Source organism: Elgaria multicarinata, chromosome 10 (assembly GCF_023053635.1).
Source record: "Elgaria multicarinata webbii isolate HBS135686 ecotype San Diego chromosome 10, rElgMul1.1.pri, whole genome shotgun sequence".
Lineage (NCBI taxonomy): Eukaryota > Metazoa > Chordata > Lepidosauria > Squamata > Anguidae > Elgaria > Elgaria multicarinata.
In genome coordinates this window covers 1,015,615-1,042,144 of record NC_086180.1, presented here as the reverse complement: position 1 = coordinate 1,042,144, position 26,530 = coordinate 1,015,615, and the positions used below count along the sequence as shown (strand labels likewise).

At 54.1% G+C, this 26,530-nt stretch overlaps 1 protein-coding gene across 1 annotated transcript in view; it reads right to left on the bottom strand.

Moving 5' to 3' along the window:
* RAB11FIP5 (RAB11 family interacting protein 5) overlaps nucleotides 1-26,530 on the bottom strand; it is a 72,634-nt gene that overhangs the window by 19,895 nt on the left and 26,209 nt on the right. The window contains exons 6-7 of the mRNA XM_063136055.1: nucleotides 9,816-10,252; nucleotides 5,707-6,460 (exon numbers count right to left, since the gene is read on the bottom strand). Of these exons, the coding sequence (XP_062992125.1) occupies nucleotides 5,707-6,460; nucleotides 9,816-10,252 (1,191 nt within the window). The remainder of the gene's footprint in view (nucleotides 1-5,706; nucleotides 6,461-9,815; nucleotides 10,253-26,530) is intronic.

Below are 26,530 nucleotides of genomic sequence, written 5' to 3'. Positions count from 1 at the left end.
ACTCACCGGGAACAAGTGGGCTGCCTTGACCACAAGGGTGACAAGAACTAGCCCCAAATTTGGGATGTAGCCGGAAGCTGTCCCTCCCCCTCAAGGCTTCATGAAGGCTTTCCTGGACTGGGGAAGAAAGCCGGGACAGGAGACGCGTCCGCCCCGGGCCTCCACCCCCATCGTGCCCAATACAAGGGAGCGTCCAACGAGGCTGCTGGGCGCACATGGAAATTCTGCCTCGCCAGAACCACGCTTGGAACTATGCCGAGGAGGTGCACGTGCAAGGAGGAACCGGCTGAAGCCAGACAACGGTGCAGATTCCTCAGAGCAATACCTGACAAACTCCTGGAGACATTAGCAAACGTATGGGTCGGTAATTGCTTAAAAAATAGAAAGGAGAGAGTAGAAACACATGGTCAGTTCTCACAACAGAGGGATGTAAACAACGGGTCCCTTCAAGGATCTATATTGAGACCAATTCTTTTCAACTTGTTCATAAATGATCTGGAATTAGGAGTGAGCAGTGAAGTGGCCAAGCTTGCCGACGACACCAACTTATTTAAGGTGGTTAAAACACAACGGGATTGTGAAGAGCTCCAAAGGGATCTCTCTCCAAGCTGGGAGGGTGGGCATCCAAATGGCAGAAGCGGTTCAATGGAAGCAAGTGTGAAGGTGATGCATGTTGAGGGGGGGGGGGGGAAACAACTTCAAGTATAACCTGATGGGATCTGAACTGGCCGTGACCGAACAAGAAAGAGATCTTGGGATTGTGGTGGACAAATCGATGAAAATGTCCACCCAGTGTGCGGCCGCTGTCAAGAAGGCAAACCCCGTGTTAGGCGTTATAAGAAAAGGAATTGAGAATAAAACTGCCAGTATCATACCGCCTTTATACAAATCTATGGTGTGACCACACTTAGACTACTGTGTGCAGTTCTGGTCACACCTAAAAAAGGATATTACAGAGCTGGGAAAAATGCAGAAAAAGCCACCTAAAATGATGAAGGGGTTGGAGCATCTCCCCTATGAGAGAAGGTTACAACAGCTGGGATTGTTTAGCTTGGAAAAAAGGAGGCTGAGGGGAGCATGATAGAGGTGGACAAAATTATGCAAAGCGTGGAGAATGTGGAGAGGGAGACATTTTCTCCCTCTCCCATAATACTAAAATCCATCGGGGTCATTATCCCATGAAGCTGACTGGTGGGAGATTCAGGACAGAGAAAACGAAGGACTTCTTCACACAGCGCATAGTTAAACGATGGAACTCTCTACCACAAGATGTAGTGATGGCCACCCATTTGAACGGCTTTAAAAGGGGGTTGGATAAATTCCTGGAGGCAAAGGCTATTAAGAGCTACTAGTTCTGAAGGTTCCAGTATCAGAAACAATAAACTAGTAGACACTAGTTGTTGGGGAACATGGGTGGGAGGGCGCTGTTGCACCATGTCCTGCTTGTGGGTCCCTGGTCAACAGCTGGCTACTGTGTGAACAGAGTGCTGGGCTAGATGGACCCTGGGTCTGATTCAGCATCAGGGCTCTTCTTATGTTCTCCTGTTGCTGCAGAAAACAACAGAATGAAATTTAATAGGGATAAATGCCAAGTTCTACACCTAGGAAAAAGAAACCAAATGAACAGTTACAAGATGGGGGATACTTGGCTCAGCAATACTACAAATGAGAAGGATCTTGGAATTGTTGCAGATCACAAGCTGAATATGAGCCAACAGTGTGATGTGGCTGCAAAGAAAAAGCAAATGCTATTCTGGGCTGCGTTAATAGAAGTACAGCTTTCAGATCACGCGAGGTATTGGTTCCCCTCTATTCGGCCCTGGTTAGGCCTCATCTAGAGTATTGCGTCCAGTTCTGGGCTCCACAATTCAAGAAGGACGCAGACAAGCTGGAGCGTGTTCAGAGGAGGGCAACCAGGATGATCGGGGGTCTGGAAACAAAGCCCTATGAAGAGAGACTGAAACCTGGCCCAAATGAAAGCCTCCTCCTGGTCAGCATCCACAGACAAGGCCTCACCCGGGGTGGGGTGCCCCACAGGGAGTAATTCCAATCCTGCCACACTGACGTGGCCAAATGCCTCTTGATAACAATCCCGCCTTCGCTGCTTCTCTCCAAGAATGGTTTAAGTGAGATATTCAGATTTATTTATTTATTTTATTACATTTATATACCGCCCCACAGCCAAAGCTCTCTGAACAACATTTAAAGAAAAATCCAAAATCCTTCCCAAGTGGCTGGACTTGCTCCATTCCATTCCAGAAGAACCGGAACAATATTAAGACATTTTTGTGAGCCGCCCAGAGAAATTCAGCTATGAGGGAGACGTAGAAATGTAACGAATGGAAATGAAACGAAACGGCAGAAAACCCTTCCGGAGACCTGCAGAAGCACCCGGGTGTCCCTCCGGCACAGCTGCCGTTCATCCCTTCGCCCCATTTGCATGCTGCCCAATGAAGCCCCCGGAGTGGCCTTTGACGGAGGCGAGGTGAGCGTTTGGCCTCAGACAGCACGACGGCCATGATGGTCTTTTGTGGCTACAACAAGCTGCAGACACTGGGCCAGGCTAATGAGGGCGCTTCCAGGCTAAAGGTTTAGCCTACAATCACCCTGCCTCAATTCTATTTGGGGGGGGGGGTCCATTCAATGTCTTCCGCCATCTGTAACTATTTCACATTTTTCCACCACTTCTTTTTAAAAACAACCAGAAAAAAAAGTTGAGGGAAAGACGAAAGAGGCGCACAAGTCCTTTGGATGGCAACACGCCCACAAGTACACATCTGGTGGCCACTATCTGGAGGCGTGGCCGTGGACCTCCAAGGCCACAGGACCTAGCCGGGCGCCACTCTTGCACAGGTGCAGCGGGATCAGCAGCGCTGTTCGGCATTCTATCGGAAACAACCACCGGGTTGGACTTGATGGCCTCATAGGACCCTTCCAACTCTACTATTCTATGATTCTACGATTCTATAAACCTGTTTCAATCAAATCATGACCGTAGGGCTACTCCGGCACAGAGCCTGGTAACTATGCAAGATTCTGGGGGGAAAGAGTGAGGAGGGAGGGGGGAGGGACTCCTCTGCTTTCTTTGCAGCCTTAAAGCCTGGAAGGCGGCCTACCCGGCCATGTGTCCCTCATTCTAGCCCACAATCGGACACACAATTGGAAATAGAAACCAAAGGCACAGTTACAGGATGGGGGATACTTGGCTCAGCAATACTACAAACGAGAAGGATCTTGGAATTGTTGTAGATCGCAAGCTGAATATGAGCCAGCAGTGCGCTATGGCTGCAAGAAAGGCAAATGCTATTTTGGGCTGCTTTAATAGAAGAAGAGCTTCCAAATCACGTGAGGTACTGGTTCCTCTCTATTCGGCCCTGGTTAGGCCTCATCTAGAGTATTGCGTCCAGTTCTGGGCTCCACAATTCAAGAAGGACGCAGACAAGCTGGAGCGTGTTCAGAGGAGGGCAACCAGGATGATCAGGGGTCTGGAAACAAAGCCCTATGAAGAGAGACTGAAAGAACTGGGCATGTTTAGCCTGGACAAGAGAAGATTGAGGGGAGACAGGATAGCACTCTTCAAATACTTAAAAGGTTGTCACACAGAGGAGGGCCAGGATCTCTTCTCAATCCTCCCAGAGTGCAGGACACGGAATAACGGGCTCAAGTTAAAGGAAGCCAGATTCCAGATGGACATCAGGAAAAACTTCCTGACTGTTAGAGCAGTACGACAATGGAATCAGTTACCTAGGGAGGTTGTGGGCTCTCCCACACTAGAGGCCTTCAAGAGGCAGCTAGACAACCATCTGTGAGGGATGCTTTAGGGTGGATTCCTGCACTGAGCAGGGGGTTGGACTCGATGGCCTTGTAGGCCCCTTCCAACTCTGCTATTCTATGATTCTATGACAGCATTGGCAAACCAGCACGCTGGAGCACATGGAATCCGGCCGGGTTCCTCGTGGCTCCCAGGAGTCCTCCAGGCACAACCCAAGGGACTGGGCCACCCCTCTCAGAAGGACCAGGAGGGGCAGCTCTCCGGCCACAGGCCTCTGCAGACCAAGGGGGCAAGGGCAGTTGCACCACGTCCTTCCTGTAGGCACAGCCAAACACACAGTCCCGGGGGGGGGGGGGGGGGGAGAGATCTGGTAGGCCGCAGCCGGAGGCAGACACTTGGCCTGATCCAGCAGGACTCTTCTGCTTGTGTTCTTATGTCTGCAACTCTCCGGATCCCACAAGGCCAAGGCTCTTTGCCCTGTCGCACACCGGATCCTGGGCTAGCCTTGAGCACCTACCTCCCAGGCCTCCACGACCACACTCAAGCCACTTCTCCTGTGCAGGCGCAGCACGGATCGACACGCTGACAGCGGGCCCTGGCTCTCCTACGTGCAGAGCCAATCCTTCACCACTGGCCCGGCTGGGAAGGAATGACTGCAGCGCACGGAACGGGACCCAAGCCGACGCCAACCTCCCTTGCCCCCCCCCCCCCGGCGCCCTCTCAGTCCCAAGAGCGAGGCGGCTCTTCCGCGGCTTGGGGCCCAAGCCCACAGAGGGAGGCATCCGGCTGCAGGTTGCTAGCCCACGCTGTGCACCTGGGAAGCCAATTCCACCTGCAGGTGTGAGGAGGTGGCAGGCGGCAGGTGGGACTGTACGAGGACGTAGTTTTGATTCCAATCTGTGCAAAGCCGGGTCCGTTCGCTCGTAGAATAAGAATTTGGCCATGTGACTGGTGATGATGATGGGCAGAGCTTGTGCCCCCCACCACAACGGTGCTTGGAGAAGCACTATTTCCATGCCAGCACTGCCACTGAAGGCACGGATCGTGGCCCTCAGGGCCAGTTCCAGCCCTGCATGAACACAACGGCCAGCGATTTGCCTGTAACCCCAGCTTGCAGGACTGCAACTGCCACACGCTCCTCTCCCCGCTGAGCTCTGCCTCTGCCTCCCTGCCGCTCCTCTGTCTCCCCGGTGCTGAATTTTAAGCTGTAAGCTCCTCGGGGCAGAGGCCCGGTCCTCTTGCTACTCAGTAAAGCACCAGGCGCTGGCCAAGTGACCCCTGCACGACCCAATCAGGATGGCACTTGGCAGACGAACCAGGCAGCCTCGACGCGAGCCGCTCCTCCAGGTGCCGGCTGAGTCCCTGTCTCCGTGCAGAGAGAAGCGCAGAGCTCCAGGCCTCTCTTTGCACAGAAGAAGGCAAAACAGGCGGGCCGATTTGTCGGCGGAGGGGCTCCAGCGCCCTACCATCACGCGGCCCGCCAAACTGGCCTGGGAGGCAATCCGGCACGCGGGCCAGAAACGGCTCCCCTCCCCTGTTCAAGCACCCCCTCCGACCTGCTTCAGCAAAGCCTGTCCGCACCCACGGCCACCCTGAGGTGCACGTCCGCCACCCTTCCGATCCTCCGTCCATTCATCGCCCCCATCCCCGAAGGGGGGGCCCTTTCGGCAGAAACCGTGTCGTTCTCGTCTCGCACAGAGCACCAGGGACACCGCCGGCCAGAGAGGCTGTGCAGCCGTGGCAGCCAACGCATCCTGCCAAAGCCGCCTAAGCCACATCCTGCACCCGGGACTGGCCCCCTCCCCGCCGCCGCCCCCCCCCGCCTCAGGGGCAGGTGCTAGCACACAAGCTCCAGAATCCGACATGCCATCAAGCGACCCTTTGGGCTCAGCTGGCCGGTGCAGGGCAACCCCCCCCCACCCCGCCCCGCTCACCTTTGCTTCCGGGCAGGCCCCTTGGCATCCGGCAGGCCGAACCAGCTGCTGCTCCTGCCGCTGCCCTCTTCTTCGCCGGCCTCTCGCCTCGCCTTCCCCTCCGGACCCGGCGAGGGCCCCGCCTCGCTCTCGCCCGCGCTGCTCTTCCCGCTCTCTTTGCTGCTGCCCCGGCGGAAGACGCCAGCCGTGGCCCTGCGGCCCTCCTCCCGCTTCTGGGCCTCTTCGTGGGCCCTCCCCCGCAGCCCCTCTGCGGAGAAGGCCATGGGCGTGGCCACCTGCACGGGCTTGCTCTCCCCGCGCAGCCCCTCCTCCATCTTGACCCTGCCGCGGTGCTTGCTGAGGGCGATGGTCTTGACCGAGAGCTTGTCTTCTTCCTGCGCGGCCAGGATGGGCGGGGAGGGGATGAACCTCGGGGGGTCCTTCGAGGGCCCTTTCGGGAAGCCGCTGCCGGACCAGGGCGGCAGGTCCGGATCCGGGGCGCCCAGCCCCACGGTGACGCCCGGGTCGGGCTTGTGGGTGCTGCTCTGGGCCGGAGGAAGAGGAGCAGGCGCGGAGGAGAGGAAGGCCGGCTTCGGAGAGGGCTCGTCGCAGTAAACGTGGCTTCCGTTGATGCAGAGCGAAGACCGGGAGACGGGCTCGTTCTGCGGCTTCAGGCTCTGGACCGATTTGGATTCTGGCAGCATGTTGATCTGGGAGACCTCGTCGCTGAAGGCCCTCTTGTGGGTGAGCTTTGGGGAGGGCAGGAAGTCTCTCACTGCGGAGGGAGGAAGGGAGGAGTGGGTCAGACCCCAAGGCACGCACCCCCACCCCACCCCACCCCACCCGCTTGCCTGCCCCAGGGCAGCGTGACCTGCACTGACTCCGGAAGAGGCAGCTGCAGCCAGAGCCCTCCACAGGGGCACTGCCCGTGCGGCCCTGGTCCCGCCTCCCCTGGCCAGATGCCAACCCAGCAGCCGTCCACCCTTGCCAAGCGCCTCCCCCTGGTGCGACCAGGATTCTGTTGCTGTACCGCCCCCCCCCGCCCTGCGGCTCCATTTTCCTGCCGGAGCTGGCAAACGCAGACTCTCCGAAGTGACGCTGAAGGCCCCAGGACCACGGGTCCGGAAGACCTCAGCAGGCACACCGGAGCCACTTTGCCTAGTTTGACTCAGGATTTCACGGCTGCTGTGACAAGTGTGGGCCCGTCTCCAACAATACGCAGCAGGCTTCAGTTTCCTGTTCTGGCTTGCAGGTGAATGGTCTGTCGCGGAGGGAGCTAGAAATAGCTTTGTTGTCATGGACGGATCATTATCTGCTCCAGGTTTGACCTACTGGCCACTCTTAGCATTTGCAGGGGGTGGGACCAATTCTGATGGTCTCTTAGATATGACCCAACACATGGTGCTTCCTCTGTGGCAGCAATGGTGGTGAAGAAAAGCTCACTTCTCAGCCACCGTGGATCTGTACATGTGAAACAGTGGCCTCCTCTATGCCAAGCAGGGTATTGCACTATGAAAGCGGTCTATGGTGCGTCTCAATGGGCCCCAACAGGTGCCAGGGCACTACAATCCCACCATAAAGCAGTCATGTGGCTCCTGCCTCTTATATGAAGAGAGACTGGAAGAACTGGGCATGTTTCGCCTGGAGAAGAGAAGGCTGAGGGGAGACATGAGAGCACTCTTCAAATACTTGAAAGGTTGTCACACAGAGGAGGGCCAGGATCTCTTCTCGATCCTCCCAGAGTGCAGGACACGGAAGAACGGGCTCAAGCTACAGGAAGCCAGATTCCAGATGGACATCAGGAAAAACTTTGTTAGAGCAGTACGACAATGGAATCAGTTACCTAGGGAGGTTGTGGGCTCTCTCACACTAGAGGCATTCAAGAGGCAGCTGGACAACCATCTGTCAGGGATGCTTTAGGGTGGATTCCTGCATTGAGCAGGGGGTTGGACTCGATGGCCTTGTGGGCCCCTTCCAGCTCCGCTATTCTATGATTCGATATCCTGCTTGGTATAGATGTGGCCAGTGTTTACCTGATGAGCGACCTGCTGTCAGTAGACCAGGTGGGGGAACCCCTTTGTGACCAAGTTGCATCACACGTGCAGATAAAATTGCTCACATCTGTTCCTGTTTGGACGCCAAGGTTGTGACGGAGTCGGAACAGCAGGCAGCGAGAGTAAAATTTTAGAATGTTTTTAGGATGTATGCTATGTTTTTAATCAGTTTTTAATGAGTTTTATATTCATTGTTGTTCCCTGCCTTGATCCAAGTGGAGAGGTGGGAAAGAAATATATTATTATTATTATTATTATTATTATTATTATTATTATTATTATTATTATTATTATATCTCGTTACACTGCTTTGGGTCAGCTTGTGCACCCAACGAGGTGCCAGACCCTCCGCCTGTTCTTTGGGTCCTCGTCCCACCTAATTTGTCAGGCCTGGGCTTGCTATCTGGACCTCGGAGGCAGTTCGTGGTCCTGCAAGGGAAGCGGCTCCAGCTGCCCTTCCAGAAACCACGCTTAGACCCTAATTAAAGAAACCAAATCTGGATCCTCTGCTGTTGGATAACTATCGTCCCTGTTCCATTCTTGAGTAAGATACTGGGAAAGATGGCGGCCGCTCAACTCTGCATAGTCTCAGATGAGAAACAGCCGAGTCCTGTAACGTCACTGAAACTTAGCAGGGTCACGCTCATCGCCCCTCCACGTTGCAGCTACTTCATAGAACCATAGAATAGCAGAGTTCGAAGGGGCCTACAAGGCCATCGAGTCCAACCCCCTGCTCAGTGCAGGAATCCACCCTAAAGCATCCCTGACCTCTTGAATGACTCTAGTGTGGGAGAGCCCACAACCTCCCTAGGCAACTGATTCCATTGTCATACTGCTCTAACAGTCAGGAAGTTTTTCCTGATGTCCAGCCGGAATCTGGCTTCCTGTAGCTTGAGCCCGTTATTCCGTGTCCTGCACTCTGGGAGGATCGAGAAGAGATCCTGGCCCTCCTCTGTGTGACAACCTCTTAAGTATCTGAAGAGTGCTGTCATGTCTCCCCTCAGTCTTCTCTTCTCTGGGCTAGACATCCCATTCAGCAGCTGCCCACCAAGCTGGTCCCCTCCAGATGTTTTGCACTACAACTCCCAGCATTCTTGACCACAGACCAAGCTGGCTGGGGCTGCCGGAAATTGAAGCTGCAAACATCTGAAGGGCACCAGGCTGCCATGCAGAGCTCAGCAGGCGACAGGATCTGGTCCTGGACTATGGCGTGTACTGGATGGCTTGGATCAAGGCCAGCCGTCAGCACCTCCAGTTAAAGGGTCCCAAGCAGCAGGGCTGTAGGAGATTGTGGGCAGCCCGGAGGGAGTCGACATCAGGCTAGATGGACCGAGACAGTAGAAGGCAGCATCCGATGTTACCTAGGAGCACCAGAAGAGCCCAGAGGCTGGATCAGACCCAGGGTCCATCTAGCCCAACACTCTGTCCCCACAGCGGCCCACCAGCTGTTGACCCACAAGCAGAACGCAGGTGCAACAGCGCTCTCCTGCCCATGTTCCCCAGCAACTGCTGTATACAGGCTTCCTGCCTCTGATACTGGAGGCAGCACACAGCCATCAGCACTAGCAGCCCCGTGCTTCTGGAACGATTTGCAACGTGTGGTTCAAATCCAGCTTCCAGAGGTCTGGGATTGGGCTGGGGCTGGGGGAAACCTCAGACTGTGACCAGGAGAGTGGGAAGGAAAACTGCTAGGATTCTGGTCTTTGAAAGGGATTGTTTTTTCACTGCTCAACATTTTAAGCCAGTCATCTGCACAACAGCCAAAGAAAAGTAGAAAAGGGCTACAAGAACGGAATGTTTTCTGAGGGCAACTCCCAGCGAAGCCTTCCGGCTCTACCGGGCCCTGGGTGCAGAATGTGGCCGGGGCTGTGGACAGCCGCCAGAGGCCCTCGGAGCAGCCCGTGGTGTACGTGGCTGCCCAGGCTGCGGCCAGCTGTCCTGATTCCTCTCACTTCTAAACTTTCCGCTGAACACTATATGGCCGCTGACCTTTCCGCCGTGCCGTGCTCCCCCCATCACAAGCCCCCCTTCCCCTTCCCTGGAGGAAGTGCTCCCCCCTCCGCCCCCGCCGCTTACCAGAGCGGTCAGTGGAGAGGCTGCTGTGCCGGCTGGGCGACTGAGTCAGCCCCTCGGACATCCCGAGGCCCGCCATGCTGCTGGCCGAGGAGACGGTGCTGTCGGAGCCCAGGGAGGTGTTGGACTGGGTCAGGGAGGACTTCCGCAGCTTGTTCTTGAAGAAGAAGCCCTTGGCCTTGGCCTTCCGGCCCCCCAGGTCGAAGTCCTCGTCCAGCGCTCCGCCACTGCTGGGCACGATGGCGGAGGCGGACTCCAGGTCGTACTTCTGCCGGCCCTTCATCTTGTCCTTCAGCTTGCCAAAGGGCGACCGGGGCTTGTCCTTGATGGACAGGTCAAACATGCTAGCGGTCAAGCTGTGGCGGGTGAACTGGATGCCCAGCTGGATCTCGCCGCGCTCCTTCTCTTTCTTTCCGGGCTTCGAGTGGAGCTTGTACCACCTGGGCATGGGGGGGGGGGGGGGAGGCAGAAGACAAGGGCAGGGTTAGCGCAGAGAACGGCAAAGCGGGGAGGAGAGGTCCTGCACAGCACCCCTCCCTACAGGCCCAGAAGAGGCTGCACGCATGCATGCACACGCAGGGGCCCCCAAACAAGGCTGCTCCCCGTCCCCGACCCCCCCACCCACCAGCACCCCATGCATGCCCATGGCCTTGACGCCCACCCAAGGAAGGCCGGGCCCAGCGCTGCCTGGCTGGCTGGCAGGCTGCTGAGCTAGCACCACTTCACAACCATTCAAAAGCAAGCTTTTTTCCAAAAAAAAACCCCAACTCTCAACACAACCCCAAAGCCTCAGGACGAAAGGGAGCTGAATGAAGGCGCACCTCCAAGAGCAGAGGAAACACATGTCGGGGGGGGGGAGAGGAAGGGAGGGGGGACGGGGGCACTCGGGGTTCTGCCGATAACAGGGCAAGTTCAAGGGCGGGATGCGCTCTGGGGCCGGCTGGCTGCTTTGTCAACACTGAGGTCTGGAGAGGGTTTGATCCGTTTCAATGTTCTAATATTTTGTTTGCAACCCACCACAAACACCATTGATGGCTAGTTGGCAGCAATCCCACATTAGGAGAAAAGGGAACCCCCCTGCCTTGGACTCCCACAGCACAGGTGCGCCTGGGGCTTCATGGCGCCCACCCCAAGCCTCCATCCCCCCCACACCGAGGGGGGACAAGCGTGAGTTGTGCCAGAGACCCTCCCCAACTCTGATCCCAATAAGCAGACCTGCCTACCACGACAAGCTGGACAGCTTGCTCAGTCAGTGCCCCATTGGGGGGGGGGGCACAGAAACACCTACCCTGGCGGCTGCCAGTGGACAGAGCCGCCCCCCCTCCACCTCGACAGCAGAGATTTTTAAAAAGTCCCTCCACACACACACAGCCCCCCTCCATCCCAGTACTATATACCCCTCAGCAGTTAGCAGAATCAGAGGGGGCCACGTGACTGTCCCGTGTATGTGCAGACGTGTCCTCACAGCCCAGGAATCATAGAATCATAGAATAGCAGAGTTGGAAGGGGCCTACAAGGCCATCGAGTCCAGCCCCCTGCTCATCGCAGGAATCCACCCTAAAGCATCCCTGACAGGAGCCGGAACGGAAAAGCGGAGGGGGCGAGTTTTTCCTTCCCCCTTCATTTTCCTGGATAAAATCCCCACCCACCCCCAACACTGCTACGTCCCCATCAGGGGAGGTGCCCAGGGGTCTCTATTCATGGATCTCCTGCATCCCGTCCAGACTGGCCCAAAGGCCGAGATGCTCCAGCCCCACAGTAGCCAGGAGAGAGGTGGCCAAACGCAGCTGCAATGGGCCTCATCTCCTGGAGGCCAGAGCGGGCCTGCAGGTCCCATAGGTAGGCCTCCTTTTCCATGCCTGCCAGCCAGCCAACCGTACCCACATCCCACAGCTGGGGGGAAGGCAGCCTGAGAAACCACGCCTGCCAGGGGCCACCGGTTCAGAAGGCCAGGTAAGACTGACGTGGCTTGCTAGCTCCAGTGTCTTATTAGCAAGAACGTTTGAAGCCCGACGCACAAAATAAGCTCCGGTCTGCCCCCGTATCATGGGGGGGCCACGCTCCGCTGCAGGATCCACGGCCCTTGTGTAACGCTCTTTAACACGACACCGGCTGACAATGATAGCATAAGTCACACATCCCAAGCAAAGCTCCAGGCCATCCCAGAGCCAACTGCTCCAGCTTGCAGCAGACCCCAGGGGGGGAATGTATTTTCTGGGAGGACGGGACTAAAACCCGCGTGGGTGCTGGGAATGAATGGAAGCAGGAGGGAGAAGCAGAGCTTCCAGCTCAAGTCCAGGAGAGAGCTGAACCCAGAGCCCAGCTGGGCTCTTACAGCTACTTTCAGAGCAAGAGCAAGTCTGTTCATTTCGGAGAGTTCATTCTAGAATTCCTAGAGCAGCTGGCAACAGAAAAATAAAATCATGGCCAGATCAACAAAACCACCACCATCAAGGAAAACAGAATTACTAAAGTCACATCGACCGAAAAGCACCTGAGAAATGAAACGGGTGCCGAAACGTTAACAAACCCGGCTGCACCAGGCAAACGGCCCCTGTGGGAGAATTCCAAAGTTGAGGTGCTACACAAGCAGATATTACACACACACACACACACACACACACACACACACACACACCACCCGTCCCTGTCTTTCTGGTTTCAGTGCAGCTATGATTCAGCAACCTTTTGTGCATTTTGTTCATTCAGCATAAAGAGGCCAGCCCCGTCTCTCCAAGTGTGAAAACTCACAGAGTGGGGAAAATAAGGACTCCTTCTATAGCACACGCACACACACACACACACACACACACACACACACACACACACGCGCACACACTCAGTGCTATGGCCACAAGGTGCCAAGAGGGCCGCCCAGAACCAGCCCTTTCCAGCACAAGGCCCAGAAATTTCCCAGAGCTGCATCTGGCCATCCCACACAAACAGTCTGCATCACGGAGGTGCTTCCCTTTCCCCAAAAGCCAGGAAGCACATTTGCAGGGACCCGGGGGGGGGGGGGGGCAGCAGGTAAGTCAGGACAGACAATATGGGGGCAAGCGGAGACTCTGCAAAGGGCGCAGCAGGGCTCCGTTGCAGGGGCAGAACCAGGCAGCCCCGGCAGAGTAGGGAGGGGAGTCCGGGGGAGCCCTTCTCGGCGGAAGAGGGCGGAGGCTCCATTTGGGAGGAGAAGCTGCCAAAGCAAACAGGTTTGTGTTCACATGTTGTCCGGTTTCAGCACAGGATCTGGCCGACGCTCGGAGGCACCGAAAGCAAAGAGGCTCACAGCTGGAGTCAAGGGACTGGGCGGCATGACAAGCTGGCTGCAGGGGTGTGTGGCGGGGGGGGGCTCAGGGCTGGGGTGCAAAGAAGTACACAGGCACACACGCACACTAGCACGCGCACACCCCCCCTTGGCTCTGCCCTTTCACAAGATTCCCCTCCCAAGTCCATGTGCTGAGATGGTCCACTTTCGCAAAGGGCCCTCTTGCAACCCTGGCCACCTCCACGCACGCTTTGGGCTCTCACATGTGACCCCCAAACCCAGGAGAATCCATTTCATTTTAGAGCGCATGCACACCCTTGCCTTTCAGCACACACACACACACACACACACCTTGAACAAGGAGGCCAAGCTCTGCCCCCCTCCACCCCCACCCCCACCCAGGCAACGGTGAGCTTAAAAGGGAATTGTTTCTTCCGAGTGAATAAATCACCTGCAAAACCCACCACCGGCCACCCAGGACACCTGGGCTTCGCTTCCTGTTCAAGCAATGGCCGAGGGAGGGGGACTGGGAGGCACGGCAGCCTCCCCCCCTTGAAACAGGTTCGCCAGGCCAGGCCAGGCCAGGCCGTCTCCCACCTGGTGCCCCCCTTCCCAAACGGCCACTTCTGCATCCGGATCAAGAACATGCTGTCCCACCTCCAGCCTTAGCAGGATGTGTTTCCCCAATTAGGTCCTGGAACAGGAACCGATCCCACGTTTACATTTTAATGGGGGCTGAGGGATTTAAATGGAAATTGTGGTATGTGTTATTGTAAAGCCCCACAACGCCAGAAATGACGGGGTGGCGCTAGAGAAATGTTTTTAAATAAAAAATGTTTTAAAATAAAATAAAATAAATAAATAAATAAATAAATAGAAGAGCATAAGGGGAGGAAGCCTCCACTGACCAACCCCACCACACAGCCACCCTCCCTCCCTTCCACCCATACTAAGAGGGGGCAGCATTTAGTTTGTGAAAATGGCTCTGGCTGCGTTCAGACGTCCTGATAGACCACGGATTGGAGTGCTGGGAATGAGCCACCGCGCACTGCTGCCCCCCCCCACTGCCCCAGCGCAGTCGCAGGCAGGAGGCCGGACGCGTCCACCTCCCACGTCTTATTAACTGCAGCTGCTTCTTTTGTACGGACCCGGCAGCCTACGGTTCGCCTTAACTGGGCTTGTTTTAAAGAAGCCAGCTCCAAACTGCGGTTTATGAAACCGGCTTGTTTCAAACAACCCACAGTTCTGTTTGACAACAGTTTATTGGGCTTGAGCTGTGCGGTTAATCAAAAAGGGGAGCAAATACTCCCAAATACCCACCTCCTCATTGTGCCAAAGGAGGGGGGCAGGACACCAGTCCTAGCTGCTCACTGCAACTCACTCCCGGCCCAATGAATCGTGCCAGACATTGCCCGGAAAAGAATGCAGAGTCCTGGAAATCTCTGCTCCGTTTAAAGACCTTCTAGCCCCCCTCCCTTCCCTCCCCACCCACCCACCCCCCGGTGGCACAAGTAAGTTTAAAAATGGAGCAGAGAACAGCGAAGGGGGGGAAGCAGAGCTTGCAGTGGCAACTGGGGGGGGGGGCTACTAGCCAGCGCAATGCCCTCCTTCGGCCCCTCCAGACCCCACCTTGCTTTTCCACCCTTGTGCTTCTGAAACAGGCTCCTTCCGGCCAACACCCAAACGCCCAGACCTCAGAGCCAACTCCACAGGTCTACAGCAAGCAGCAGAATTAGTCCAGGGCACAAAAATAGGAGGGATGGGGGGGGAGCACAGCAGCACACCCCCAAAGGCGCTCCAGGCTTGTGCCAGCAGCTCGTCCTCCCTCCAGCAGGGCGTTCGGTGCACAGGAAGGCAGCTGAGACACCTCCGGGACACTCCTGCCCTGAACACAAACACGCTTTCTGCAACGTCAGCTCACCAACACCCACGCCGACTCTCACCCCGGGGGGGGGGGGGGAGAGAACTAGAAGCAGAGCTAAGCAGGAGGAGAGCTTAGCAGCAGGCCCAGCCAGGGCCCCTCCCAAGAACAGCCAGCACGGGAGCGAAGCCCGCAGGAAGGAGACCCTTCCTCTTCCACGGAATTGGCATTCCTCTGCCCTCCTCCTTCCAAGAGCGGCCCAACCCCCCTCTCTCTCCCTCCCTCCCCCCCACCCACCCAGCCCACTCACACACAGATTAGAAAGTGGAGGGACTGGAAGCATCAAGGCCAGAACCCCAACCTTGCCTGCGGCCCCCCTCCCACAAAGCCAGAAGAGCCCCACATCTCCCAGGCAGAACTGGACAGGGGCTGCTCCACGCTGGCCACGTCCAACCATGGGTCTATTGCTGCAAGGGCACCCTCCCGAGAGGCGACAGGGCAGGGGCAAGCAGGACCCCCAACTAGGAGGGAAGAGCGAAGCAGAGGGAGGGAGGGAGGGAGGGAGGGAAGGCCCCTCCTCCGGGTGACCAGAGCAGCCCCAGCCAGACATCCAAGGTTCTCTGGACGCGGAGGCCTCGCCCCAGCCCCACCTCCGGCGACCCACACGCTTGCTTGAAGGCTTGGCTTGAGCTTTACCCAGGCTGGTGAATTTGCAACGGCGTTGGACAGGAAGCCCGGGTGCAAGCAGGAGCCCTCAGCTGCCCCCCCAGGGCCAAGGGGTGCCCCAGCCCCCTCCAGCAGGCTGGGCTGACCCTGGCCTCACAGGAGCCCCAGGATGGGAAGGAGGCGCTGGTGGGGCGCTTTGGCCGCCGGGGCGCTTCCGAGACAAGCAGGAAGGGGCAGGGCAGAAGCCTCTAAAAAAGGTGCCCGGGGTGGAGAGGCAGCCCGTGGGGAGACGCCATCCTCCCCCTCCCATAATACTGGAACTCAGCAAGGTCACCCCCATGAAGCTGCCTGGCAGGAGATTCGGGACAAAGAGCAGGAAGGGCTCCTTCTCACAGTGCAGGGTGAAACTAGGGGATTCTCGACCATGAGATGCAGCGATGGCCACCAACTAGGATGGCATTACAGGGGGACTGGCCTCCGTCAGAGGATACGGCTGTCGATGGCTACTAGCCATGTTGGCTACATGCCACCTCCAGGACCGGAGGCAGCAGGCCTTTGAATGCCAGTCATTGGGGAACCCAAGCAGGAGGTGGGTCCAGCCTGGAGGACGCTTGCCAAGACAACGCAGGCTGGGTTCAGCCTCCCCTGGAAGGGATGACTTCTGACCTGAACGCCCGTCTCCGAATCCCAGGTTCACTGGAATTTGCCTCTGGCTTTTCACAAAAGGATGACGGTACCCCGCAGGTAGCCTCCACAAATCAAAGCCGGAGGCATCCACCGAAGCCCACAGGGCCTCACAGCCACAATGCCACATGCATGGGGCTCCAGCACAAGCCATCCCCGCTCAGGCAGCGGCCATCCTGCCAAGCACTCTGCCATGGGAGGCCCCACCACCACCACCACCAAGTCTCACGTAGGTCCAGAACCCCTTTCCGCTGGAGCAAACGTACAACCGCTCCAGCTTAAGCCCTGAACAGCCACCCCATTGTCTGCCTGTCACGAAGTTCACATGCCCAGGCTTTGGAGCTCAGGACCACATAGCGCAAGGAGCGTGGGAAAGGAGGCTTGGCACGCACGACGCACAGCGGGAGAGGGAAGCCCAGGTGGGCACCGCTGCCACCAGGGAGCCCGGGGGGGGGGCGTACAGGTGGGCTATACGGGACTCCGGCGGCAACAGGAAGACGCACTGCCAAGAGGGCAAGTGACCGACGGAGGGCACACTTGGGAGCCCAGTCAGGCTTGGTGGTGGGCCGGAAACGCCTGGCGAGATCCCTACTGAAGAACCAGCTCTCTCTGGGATGCGAGCCCCCTTTCAGCCTTGGGGGCTGGAGAGTCCTCTCTCCAAGCACCCACTATCAAGTCCTCTACCTACCTACCTACACACACACACACCCTTTGCAACGAGGACACCAAGGACCCGGAGGAATCGCCACCAGCCACTCACCCGCACTCAGAGAGTCCCCCACACCAACTCCAGACCTCAAGCCTGTCTGCTCTCCATCAGACCTACCTGCACTGACATGCACAGGAGAGGCCCCTGCCAATACAGAAGCCACATCCAGGCCTTGGTTCCTTTCCTAAAAGGCAGGCCGCACCTGGGCGAAGCCAGCATAAAATGCGCACGGGGCCTCCGCCTGCAGGCCTGACTTCGCAGAGCAGAGACAGGAGAGTCTGTATTGATCCCCTGTTCTCTACGTGGTGTGTTCGCCCCCACCCACCCCCCAGAGCTTCTTGAGATGCTGCCGCCGTAGCGTTCTTGCCAAACACAGGCACAGCTTGGCCTACAACATCGGCACTTGTGCGAGGCAGCAGCCAAGCAGGTCGGGAATTTATCCACATTCCAGGCATTCCATAGATCAGGGCTGCCCAAAGGTTGGCTTCGCCTGCCGGCCTCGTCCCTCCTCACTGTTGCTGTCTGAACAGCCCAGCACCAGCACACAGGTCAGCCAAGGACCAGTGCCAAGGACTCCACCGTGCCATTTTTCACCTAGGCAGCTGCTCAGAGTCGACACCTCCCATTCGTATCGGCCAGAAGTCCCAGAGCAGGGGAAGCAGTAAAACCAACCCATTCTCGGCTGCCGATTTAGCCATCCTTGCCATATGGAAATGGGCGTTGAAGAAGCCTCAACCCATGAGCCCCTGCCTATGCCAGAGCCATAGAAGGCGGGCTAGCAGACTGAGAAAAGCAGGCCCCATCCAGAAGGAGCATGCGGTCTCTCTCCAGGCTTTGCAAAACCTGACTTGTCTGCCCCAGAGGCCTCTGAGGAACAGCAGGGAAGCCAGTCAACCCCCATGCAATCCTGGATCACGGGAACAGCAGCAGGAGAGAGAGACAGGGAGAGAAAGAAGCAGCTACTTTCTCCACAAAAATAATAAACAGGATTTTATTGGGATTTTAAGCATAAATCACAATTTTTTAACATTTCAATTACAGTACATTGTTTGTTTTTAAATAGGAGTGTTTGAAATGAAATCTGAATTTAATAGAAATATGTTAATGTTTATATTCAATTTCTTAAGAGCGAACCATGGTTATCAAACCAACTGAGCCTCCGGACCAGCTTTGAGGGTTTTGCACAGGGGCTGCTAGGTGAAGGGGGGGATCACTTCTACCAGCCGTTTCCTCCCACTGGAAGAACGACACCACTGGATACAACCCGAACGCATCCACATTGTTCTAGCAATGAGTTAAGCACGCATGCTTGCTCCGGAAATACATGAACTTCAAAAATGGGAAACATGACTTAAGTTGGCCTCTTTCTCTTGGCAATATAAATCAATCCACCCTGCTGAGTCACCGAATGCATTAATCCAGAATAAAGCCTGGAGTCTCACTTCAAAATGTCCATTCAACTCCACTCCGCCAACACTGACCCAACCTCTCCACTTTAACTGCATGTACTTAAGCGGCTTTAGTTACTCTTCAATCCGCATGAAGTGACTTTAACTCTGCCAGCACGCGGATGCACCCATTACTGGAGTACTGATGCAGCCTACATGTATAGACCCAGGAACTGGTGGTTACATATTAACATGCCAGTTAGTCCATGGTAAGAAATTATTATTATTATTTATTATTATTTATTTATATAGCGCCATCAATGTAGACGCATCGAACTTAGCAGAGGAGATGGATTCTTCTGTGGCTCTGAATACCACCAGACAACACAGAAGCAGAACAATAGCTGGTCGTAGCCTGCGTGGATAGTGTCATTATGTCGTTTTGTCACTAGGTGGCACTGGACTTTGCTGAACCTTTCTTGCCACTGTTCTGAGATTGAAGATAACAGTGAAGATTCCTAGAGGGGCTGGGAAGCCAAGGAGGAACCCAAGGAGGCTCTGCCAGCCAAATGCAGCACCTCCACAGGCCGGAGGTTCCACATCCCTGTTCTAAATAAGTAAGCCACGTAAACTTCAACAAATAAATCAAGACGAACACCCAACTAACTCACACAGAGTCCTGACCAATAGCAAGATTTCTCATGTATAAAATTATGCCTGGTGTGGAGGACGTGGGCATGCGTTCGTAAGGCTAGAACCCAGCGGGGTCATCCCACGAAGCTAAAAGGTGGCAGATTCAAGACAGACGTGAAGAATCCCGTCCTCACACAGCACAGAATTAAACAATGGAATTCGTTGTGACAAGATGTAGTGACGACCAACAACTTGGACTTTTTAAAAAGGGAATTAGACAAATTAATGGAGAATAAGGTTATCAATGGCTACTAGTCACAATATTACCTCTAATTTTGGAAGCAGGATGCCTCTCGTAAGAACGTAAGAGCAGCCCTGCTGGATCAGACCAGTGGTCCATCTAATCCAGCATTCTGTTCACACAGTGGCCAACCGAAGCCTTCAAGCAGTATATGAGTGCAACAGCACCCTCTTGTCCATGTTCCCCAGCAACTGGGGTACATATTTCTTATTATTTATTTTTGCATTTATAGCCCGCCTTTTTTCCTCCAAGGTACCCAAGGCAGCATACATAATCCTCCTCCTCTTCATTTTATCCTCACAACAACAACCCTGTGAGGTAGGCTGGGCTGAGAGTCTGCAACTGGCCCAAAGTCACCCAGTGGGTTTCCATGGCCGAGTGGGGACTAGAACCCAGATCTCCCTACTTCCGGTCCGACAGTTTAGCCACTACGCCACACTGGCTCTCGACGGCTTACTGCGTCTGACAACAGAGGTAGCATATAGCCATCAAGACCAGTAGTCATTGGCCTAATCTACACCAAGCAGGATGCTTTAGGGTGGATTCCTGCCTTGAGCAGGGGTTGGGCTCCATGGCCTTGTAGGCCCCTTCCAACTCTGCTATTCTATGATTCTATACGACAGTGGAATCAGTTACCTAGGGAGGTTGTGGGCTCTCCCACACTAGAGGCCTTCAAGAGGCAGCTGGACAACCATCTGTCAGGGATGCTTTAGGGTGGATTCCTGCCTTGAGCAGGGGTTGGACTCGATGGCCTTGTAGGCCCCTTCCAACTCTGCTATTCTATGAGTCTATGACTCTATATAGCAGTATGAAAGCAGAATGAAAGCAGTCTATGGTCTGGGTCAATGTGCCCCAACAGGTGTCAACGCACTTCAATGCTGCCATAAAGCAGTAGTGTGGCTCCTGCCTCTAATATACTGCTCTCATAGAGCAATATCCTGCTTGGTGTAGATGAGGCCATTGATAGCCGCCACCTCCAGGAATTTATCCAACCCCCTTTTAAAGCCATCCAAATGGGTGGCCATCACTACATCTTGTGGTAGTGAGTTCCATAATTTAACTCTGCGCTGTGTGAAGCAGTCCTTCGTTTTATCTGTCTAGAATCTCCCACCAGTCAGCTTCATGGGATAATGACCCCAATGAATTCTAGTGTTTTGAGAGAGAAAAATGTCTCCCTATCCACATGCCCCACACCAGGCATACACCTCTATCAGGTCTCCCCATAGTTGTCTTTCTTTCCAAGCTCTTCGTAGCAGTTGCCAGGGAACTTCAGCAGGGCGGTGCTGAGTTGTTCTCCTGTCCTGCCCTGGGTTCCCCTTGGGGCATCTGGTTGGTCACTCTGGGAACAAAAAGCTGGCCTAGATGGGTCTTTGGTCTGATCTAGCTTGGCTGGGGGGAGAGAGAGAGAGAGATGGCAGCTTCCCTGAAGACCAGGCCATCACAAGGGATCATAGCGGGGCCATCACAGTCGTGCAGAGCTCCGGTGACCCACTGTCGGGCGAGGCCATTCACACAACCATTGGCCCACCATCTGCTCTGCATTGTCTGGCTCAGGTGCGTTGCACACTACAGGCTCTGCTGGCTGCCCTCCATTCCCAGATTTTGAACGTCTGCATGTGGTCACCATGCACAGGAAAGGAGGCCATTTCACCACAAGCCCATGACTGTGCACACTGGCTTCCAGGGGGTGTGCAGCTGCCTCCCAGGCACAACCACACACTCTGCCATCAGTAGCTTGTGCGGCACACCACAGATGCAGCAGCACCTGCACATGCTGGCACATGGTGAAGGGGCAGGCCGGGGGCAGCAGCCAGGGGAGCCACACCGTGGCTCAGACCAGCTCCCCACTCAGACAGCCCCAAGCAGTTCAACATAATGGATGGAGCCGGGGAAATGCGGGGGTGGGTGGGTGAGGAACAGGACCCAACTCAACCTGCCATTCATCCCCCGCACCTTCGCTTTCCGTCAGCAAAAGGGGAACACGTGATTTCCCAGAGAGGCCACACAGGTGAGTGAAACGTCCCAAGGACGGAAAAGCACCTTGGCGTGTGCGTCAATAGGCCATCGCGCCGCAGGGAAGAGGATGTGCAGAAGACAAACAGCGTGTGGAAAACTGCTTGCAAGAAGGAGACGGAGAGAGCAATAAATTAAAAAAACAAGCACACACACGAACACACACAGACACACTCCGACGGACCGAGGCAGCATTTGTGCCAAAGCCCTGCTGGCGCCTGATGCACCAGGATCCAGTGCTCAAAAGGTGAACAGGAAGAAATCATAGAATAGCAGAGTTGGAAGGGGCCTACAAGGCCATCGAGTCCAACCCCCTGCTCAATGCAGGAATCCACCCTAAAGCATCCCTGACAGATGGTTGTCCAGCTGCCTCTTGAAGGCCTCTAGTGTAGGAGAGCCCACAACCTCCCTAGGGAACTGGTTCCATTGTCGTACTGCTCTAACAGTCAGGAAGTTTTTCCTGATGTCCAGCCGGAATCTGGCTTCCTTTAACTTGAGCCCGTTATTCCGTGTCCTGCACTCTGGGAGGATCGAGAAGAGATCCTGGCCCTCCTCTGTGTGACAACCTTTTAAGTATTTGAAGAGTGCTCTCATGTCTCCCCTCAATCTTCTCTTCTCCAGGCTAAACATGCCCAGTTCTTTCAGTCGCTCTTCATAGGGCTTTGTTTCCAGACCCCTGATCATCCTGGTTGCCCTCCTCTGAAGACGCTCCAGCTTGTCTGTGTCCTTCTTGAATTGTGGAGCCCAGAATTGGACGCAATACTCTAGATGAGGCCTAACCAGGGCCGAATAGAGAGGAACCAGTACCTTCTGCTACTTCTATTAATGCAGCCCAAAATAGCATTTGCCTTTCTTGCAGCCATATCGCACTGTTGGCTCATATTCAGCTTGCAATCTACAACAATTCCAAGATCCTTCTCGTTTGTAGTATTGCTGAGCCAAGTATCCCCCATCTTGTAACTGTGCCTTTGGTTTCTATTTCCTAAATGTAGAACTTGGCATTTATCCCTATTAAATTTCATTCTGTTGTTTTCAGCCCAGCACTCCAGCCTATCAAGATCACTTTGAAGTTTGTTTCTGTCTTCCAGGGTATTAGCTATCCCACCCAATTTTGTGTCATCTGCGAATTTGATAAGCGTTTCCTGCACCTCCTCGTCCAAATCATTAATAAAAATGTTGAAGAGCACTGGGCCCAGGACTGAGCCCTGCGGCACCCCACTCGTTGCCTCTCCCCAGTTTGAGAAGGTTCCATTGATAAGTACTCTTTCTGTCCAATTCTGTAGCCAACTGTGGATCCACCTAATAGTTGTTCCATCTAGCCCACTTTTAGCTAGTTTGTTAATCAGACTGTCATGTGGTACTTTGTCAAAAGCTTTGCTGAAGTCAAGATATATGATGTCCACATGATATATGATGTCTCCCAAGGTCCACAAGGGAGGTTCCCTTATCAAAAAATGAGATCAAATTTGTCTGACAGGACTTGTTCTTGACAAATCCATGTTGGCTTCTAGTGATCACCGCATTGATTTCAAGGTGTTTACAGACTGACTTCTTTATAATCTGCTCCAGAATTTTCCCAGGGATGGATGTCAGACTGACTGGTCTGTAGTTCCCAGGTTCCTCCTTTTTGCCCTTTTTGAAGATAGGGACAACGTTAGCCCTCCTCCAGTCATCCGGCACCTCACCCGTCTTCCATGATTTTGCAAAGATAATAGACAAAGGTTCTGAGAGTTCTTCCGCTAGCTCCTTCATTACTCTAGGATGCAGTTCATTGGGCCCTGGAGATTTGAACTCATTCAAGGAAATTAGGTGTTCTTTGACCATTTGTTTATCAATCTCAAATGGTAATCCTGCCCCCTCAGCTTCTGCTTCACTTTTTCCAGGGGGGTCATAGACCCGCTTTTGGGAGAAGACTGAGGCAAAGTAGGAATTGAGCACTTCAGCCTTTTCTTTGTCATCGGTTATCAATTCCATCCTCATTAAGCAGTTGAACCACCTTTTCTTTCCTCTGTCTTTTACTACTCATGTATCTGAAGAAAGCCTTTTTATTGCTTTTAGCATCCCTCGCTAATCTCAGCTCATTCTGAGCTTTAGCCTTCCTGACACCATTTCGGCACTTCTGCGCCACCTGTCTGTACTCTTCTTTTGTAGCCTGGCCTTCCTTCCACTTCCTATATGTATCCCTTTTTGTTTTCAGGTCATCTCTAAGATTTTTGTGGAGCCACATTGGTTTCCTCTGTTGTCTTCTATCTTTTCTCCTTGTTGGAATTGTTCGTAACTGTGCCTTTAAAATTTCCTTTTTTAAATACTCCCACTCATCCTGCACTCCTTTTCTCATTAGGCTCATTTGGCACGGGACCTTACTTATTATAGTTCTGAGTTTATTAAAATCAGCTTTCCTAAAATCCAGAGTACGTGTATGGCTACGCTCGACTTTTATCTCCTTCATAATCAAGAATTCAAGTATGACGTGGTCACTTTCCCCCAGAGTTCCCGTAACTGCCACTTTATCCACTAAGTCATCCCTATTGGTCAATAACAAGTCAAGGATTGCTGACCCTCTAGTTCCTTCCACCACTTTCTGTAGGAGAAAGTTATCACCGACACATGTCAGGAATTTCTTGGAAGGGCCGCTTTTGGCAGTAATGGTCTCCCAACAGATATCAGGGTAACTGAAGTCCCCCATCACTACTACATCACACTTCCTTGAAACACTGGCAATTTGTTTCTCAAAAGTTTCGTCCTCGTCTTCTCCTTGATTGGGTGGTCGGTAGTAGACTCCGATTATCATGTTCTTTTTATTCCTTGCCCCATTTATTTTAATCCAGACGTTCTCGATGGGACTCCCAGTCTGATCCGCCTGTATTTCTGTGCAGGGATAAGTATTTTTAACATATAGTGCAACTCCACCTCTCTTTCTATTTCTTCTGTTCTTTTTGAACAAGTTATATCCTTCAATTGCTATATTCCAGTCATGGGAGTCATCCCACCAAGTTTCAGTTATACCTATCAAGTCGTATTTGCCTTCATGTAATAAGAGTTCAAGTTCATTCTGTTTGTTTCCCATGCTCTGGGCATTAGTATATAGATATCGAAGACCATGTGTTTTATAGTCTGGCTTTGTTCCTACATTGTTGCAGACACTATTTTAGGGCACTATTGGAGCTGTTCCCTGTACTGTGGTGCATTGGCCTTCATCCATTGTTGCCTTGAGGTTTACGTCTCCCACCCCCGTAAGATTCAGTTTAAAGCCCTCCTGATCAAGTTCTTCACGCTGTGGCCGAACACATTCTTTCCAGCCCTTGTGAAGTGCAACCCATCCCTTGCCAGCAGTCCATGTTCCAAGTAGCGTAGCCCGTGGTCCCAGAATCCAAAATTCTTACGTCGGCACCACCTTCGAAGCCAGTCGTTCATCCGGAGTATTTTTCTTTCCCTTTCGGATGGATGAGAAAACTACCTGGGCCCCAAAGTTCTTCAGTTTCCTTCCCAGAGCTTCAAAGTCTGAAATGATTTCTTCGTAGCTCTGCTTGGCGACATCATTTGTTCCCACATGGATGAGAAGAAAGGGATATGTGTCCGTGGGCTTTATGAGTTTCGGCAACCCTTCAGTCACATCTCTAATCTGTGCTCCAGGGAGACAGCACACCTGGCGAGTCCATGGGTCTTCACGACATACTTGGGTTTCAATCCCACGCAGCAGGGAGTCTCCCACAACGACTACTCTTCTCTTCTTCTTGGTTGACCTACCTTCTGCCTCTTGTTCATTGTTGCACGGTGTCTGCTGTACTTCTTCCTCTGCAAACTGTCCTTCAGTCTCATTCTCCAGAAGCTGAAAGCGGTTACTAAACTCCAATGGTTCCACCGGTGCAGAATGCCTTCTAGTTCTTCTGCTCCTAACTTTCACTCTTTTCCAGAGAGTTTCCTCTTCATTGGCTTTCCTCCCCTCAGCATACTCCACTTCCGCTTCAGCTGGCTGTTGCTCTTCAATCTCATGTGCTTCTTGTTGCTGTTGCAGTTCCACCGTTCGGTCTAAGAACTCGTCTTCTCTTATTCCTTGGAGGGTGGACACGCGCTGCTCAAGTCCCCTCACTTTTTCTTCCAAAAGTGCCACCAGCTTGCACTTGTTGCAGGTATACGCCATGTTGAGCTCAGGCAGAAACACGAACATTGCACACCCTTTGCAGGTCACCACCTCTAGGGACTCCTTTCCATCCATATTGTCGATTTCTGCTTTGTTTTTTCCTTTCTGATTATAGTGGAATTGCCTTTGCTTTGTCCTGTCCTCTCTGAAGGTACACAATTATATGAGTAGTTCTTAAGGGAAAATTAGATTTTTTGGTTGGGTATTTTTGGGTGGGGGGGGTGTTTCTCTTTATGTTTTTCTTTGTTTTTCCCCCCTCTTTTTTTTCTTTTTCCTTAGAGGCCTCCCCTGCCGAACTCCCCCTGTCGAACTCCTGTTTGCTCTTCCTGTTCGCTCGCTCTCTGGGAACTGGCTTGCTTTTCTAGCTTCTACTTGAGCTGGGCCAGCTGCTCTTCCCTGCTTCTGCTCAGCTCCAAGTCAGGAAACAGAATCTGCTCAGCTCCAAGTCAGGAAGCAGAGGCCTCCCAATCTGGAAGCCCGGCCCCTAACCCCAGACCTGCAAATGTTGGGCGCGGGGAGAACATATGTGAATATACGGCAGGCGAGAGGGCAGGTAGGAGAAGCACGGTGCAGTGCGCTGGCTCCAGTGACCTCTGAGGACAGGACGCTGGTCTAGCGCAGGTTCATTCAGAACCTGGGCCAAGATCCTTCCTCCTCCTGCCAGCAACAGTCAAAGTACCCTGGGAGAGCCCAGCGCTGGAAGGCAGGCGCTCCACGCAGCCAGGCGAAGCGTCACTCCAGGGCCAGTCCGCCTCTCGCCCCCGAGCGCTCAGCCGGCTAATTGTGGGTTTCAACACAGCCAGGAAATTCCTTCATCTGCAGAGGCACGACTGAGCCCCCCCTCCCCTCCCTGCCATCTGCACAAACAACAATGTCATCACAGCAGCTCCTGTGGAGCAACAGCCCGTGATGGAGGGGAGGGAGACGATGGGCACACCTCGCTTTGAACCGGCCTGCACCCTGCAGGGACCAAGAACAGGAAGGAGTAGAGGAAGGAAGGAAGGAAGGAAGGGAGGGAGGAACCACCGGGGGGGACGGGGGATGACACATTCCCTTTGAA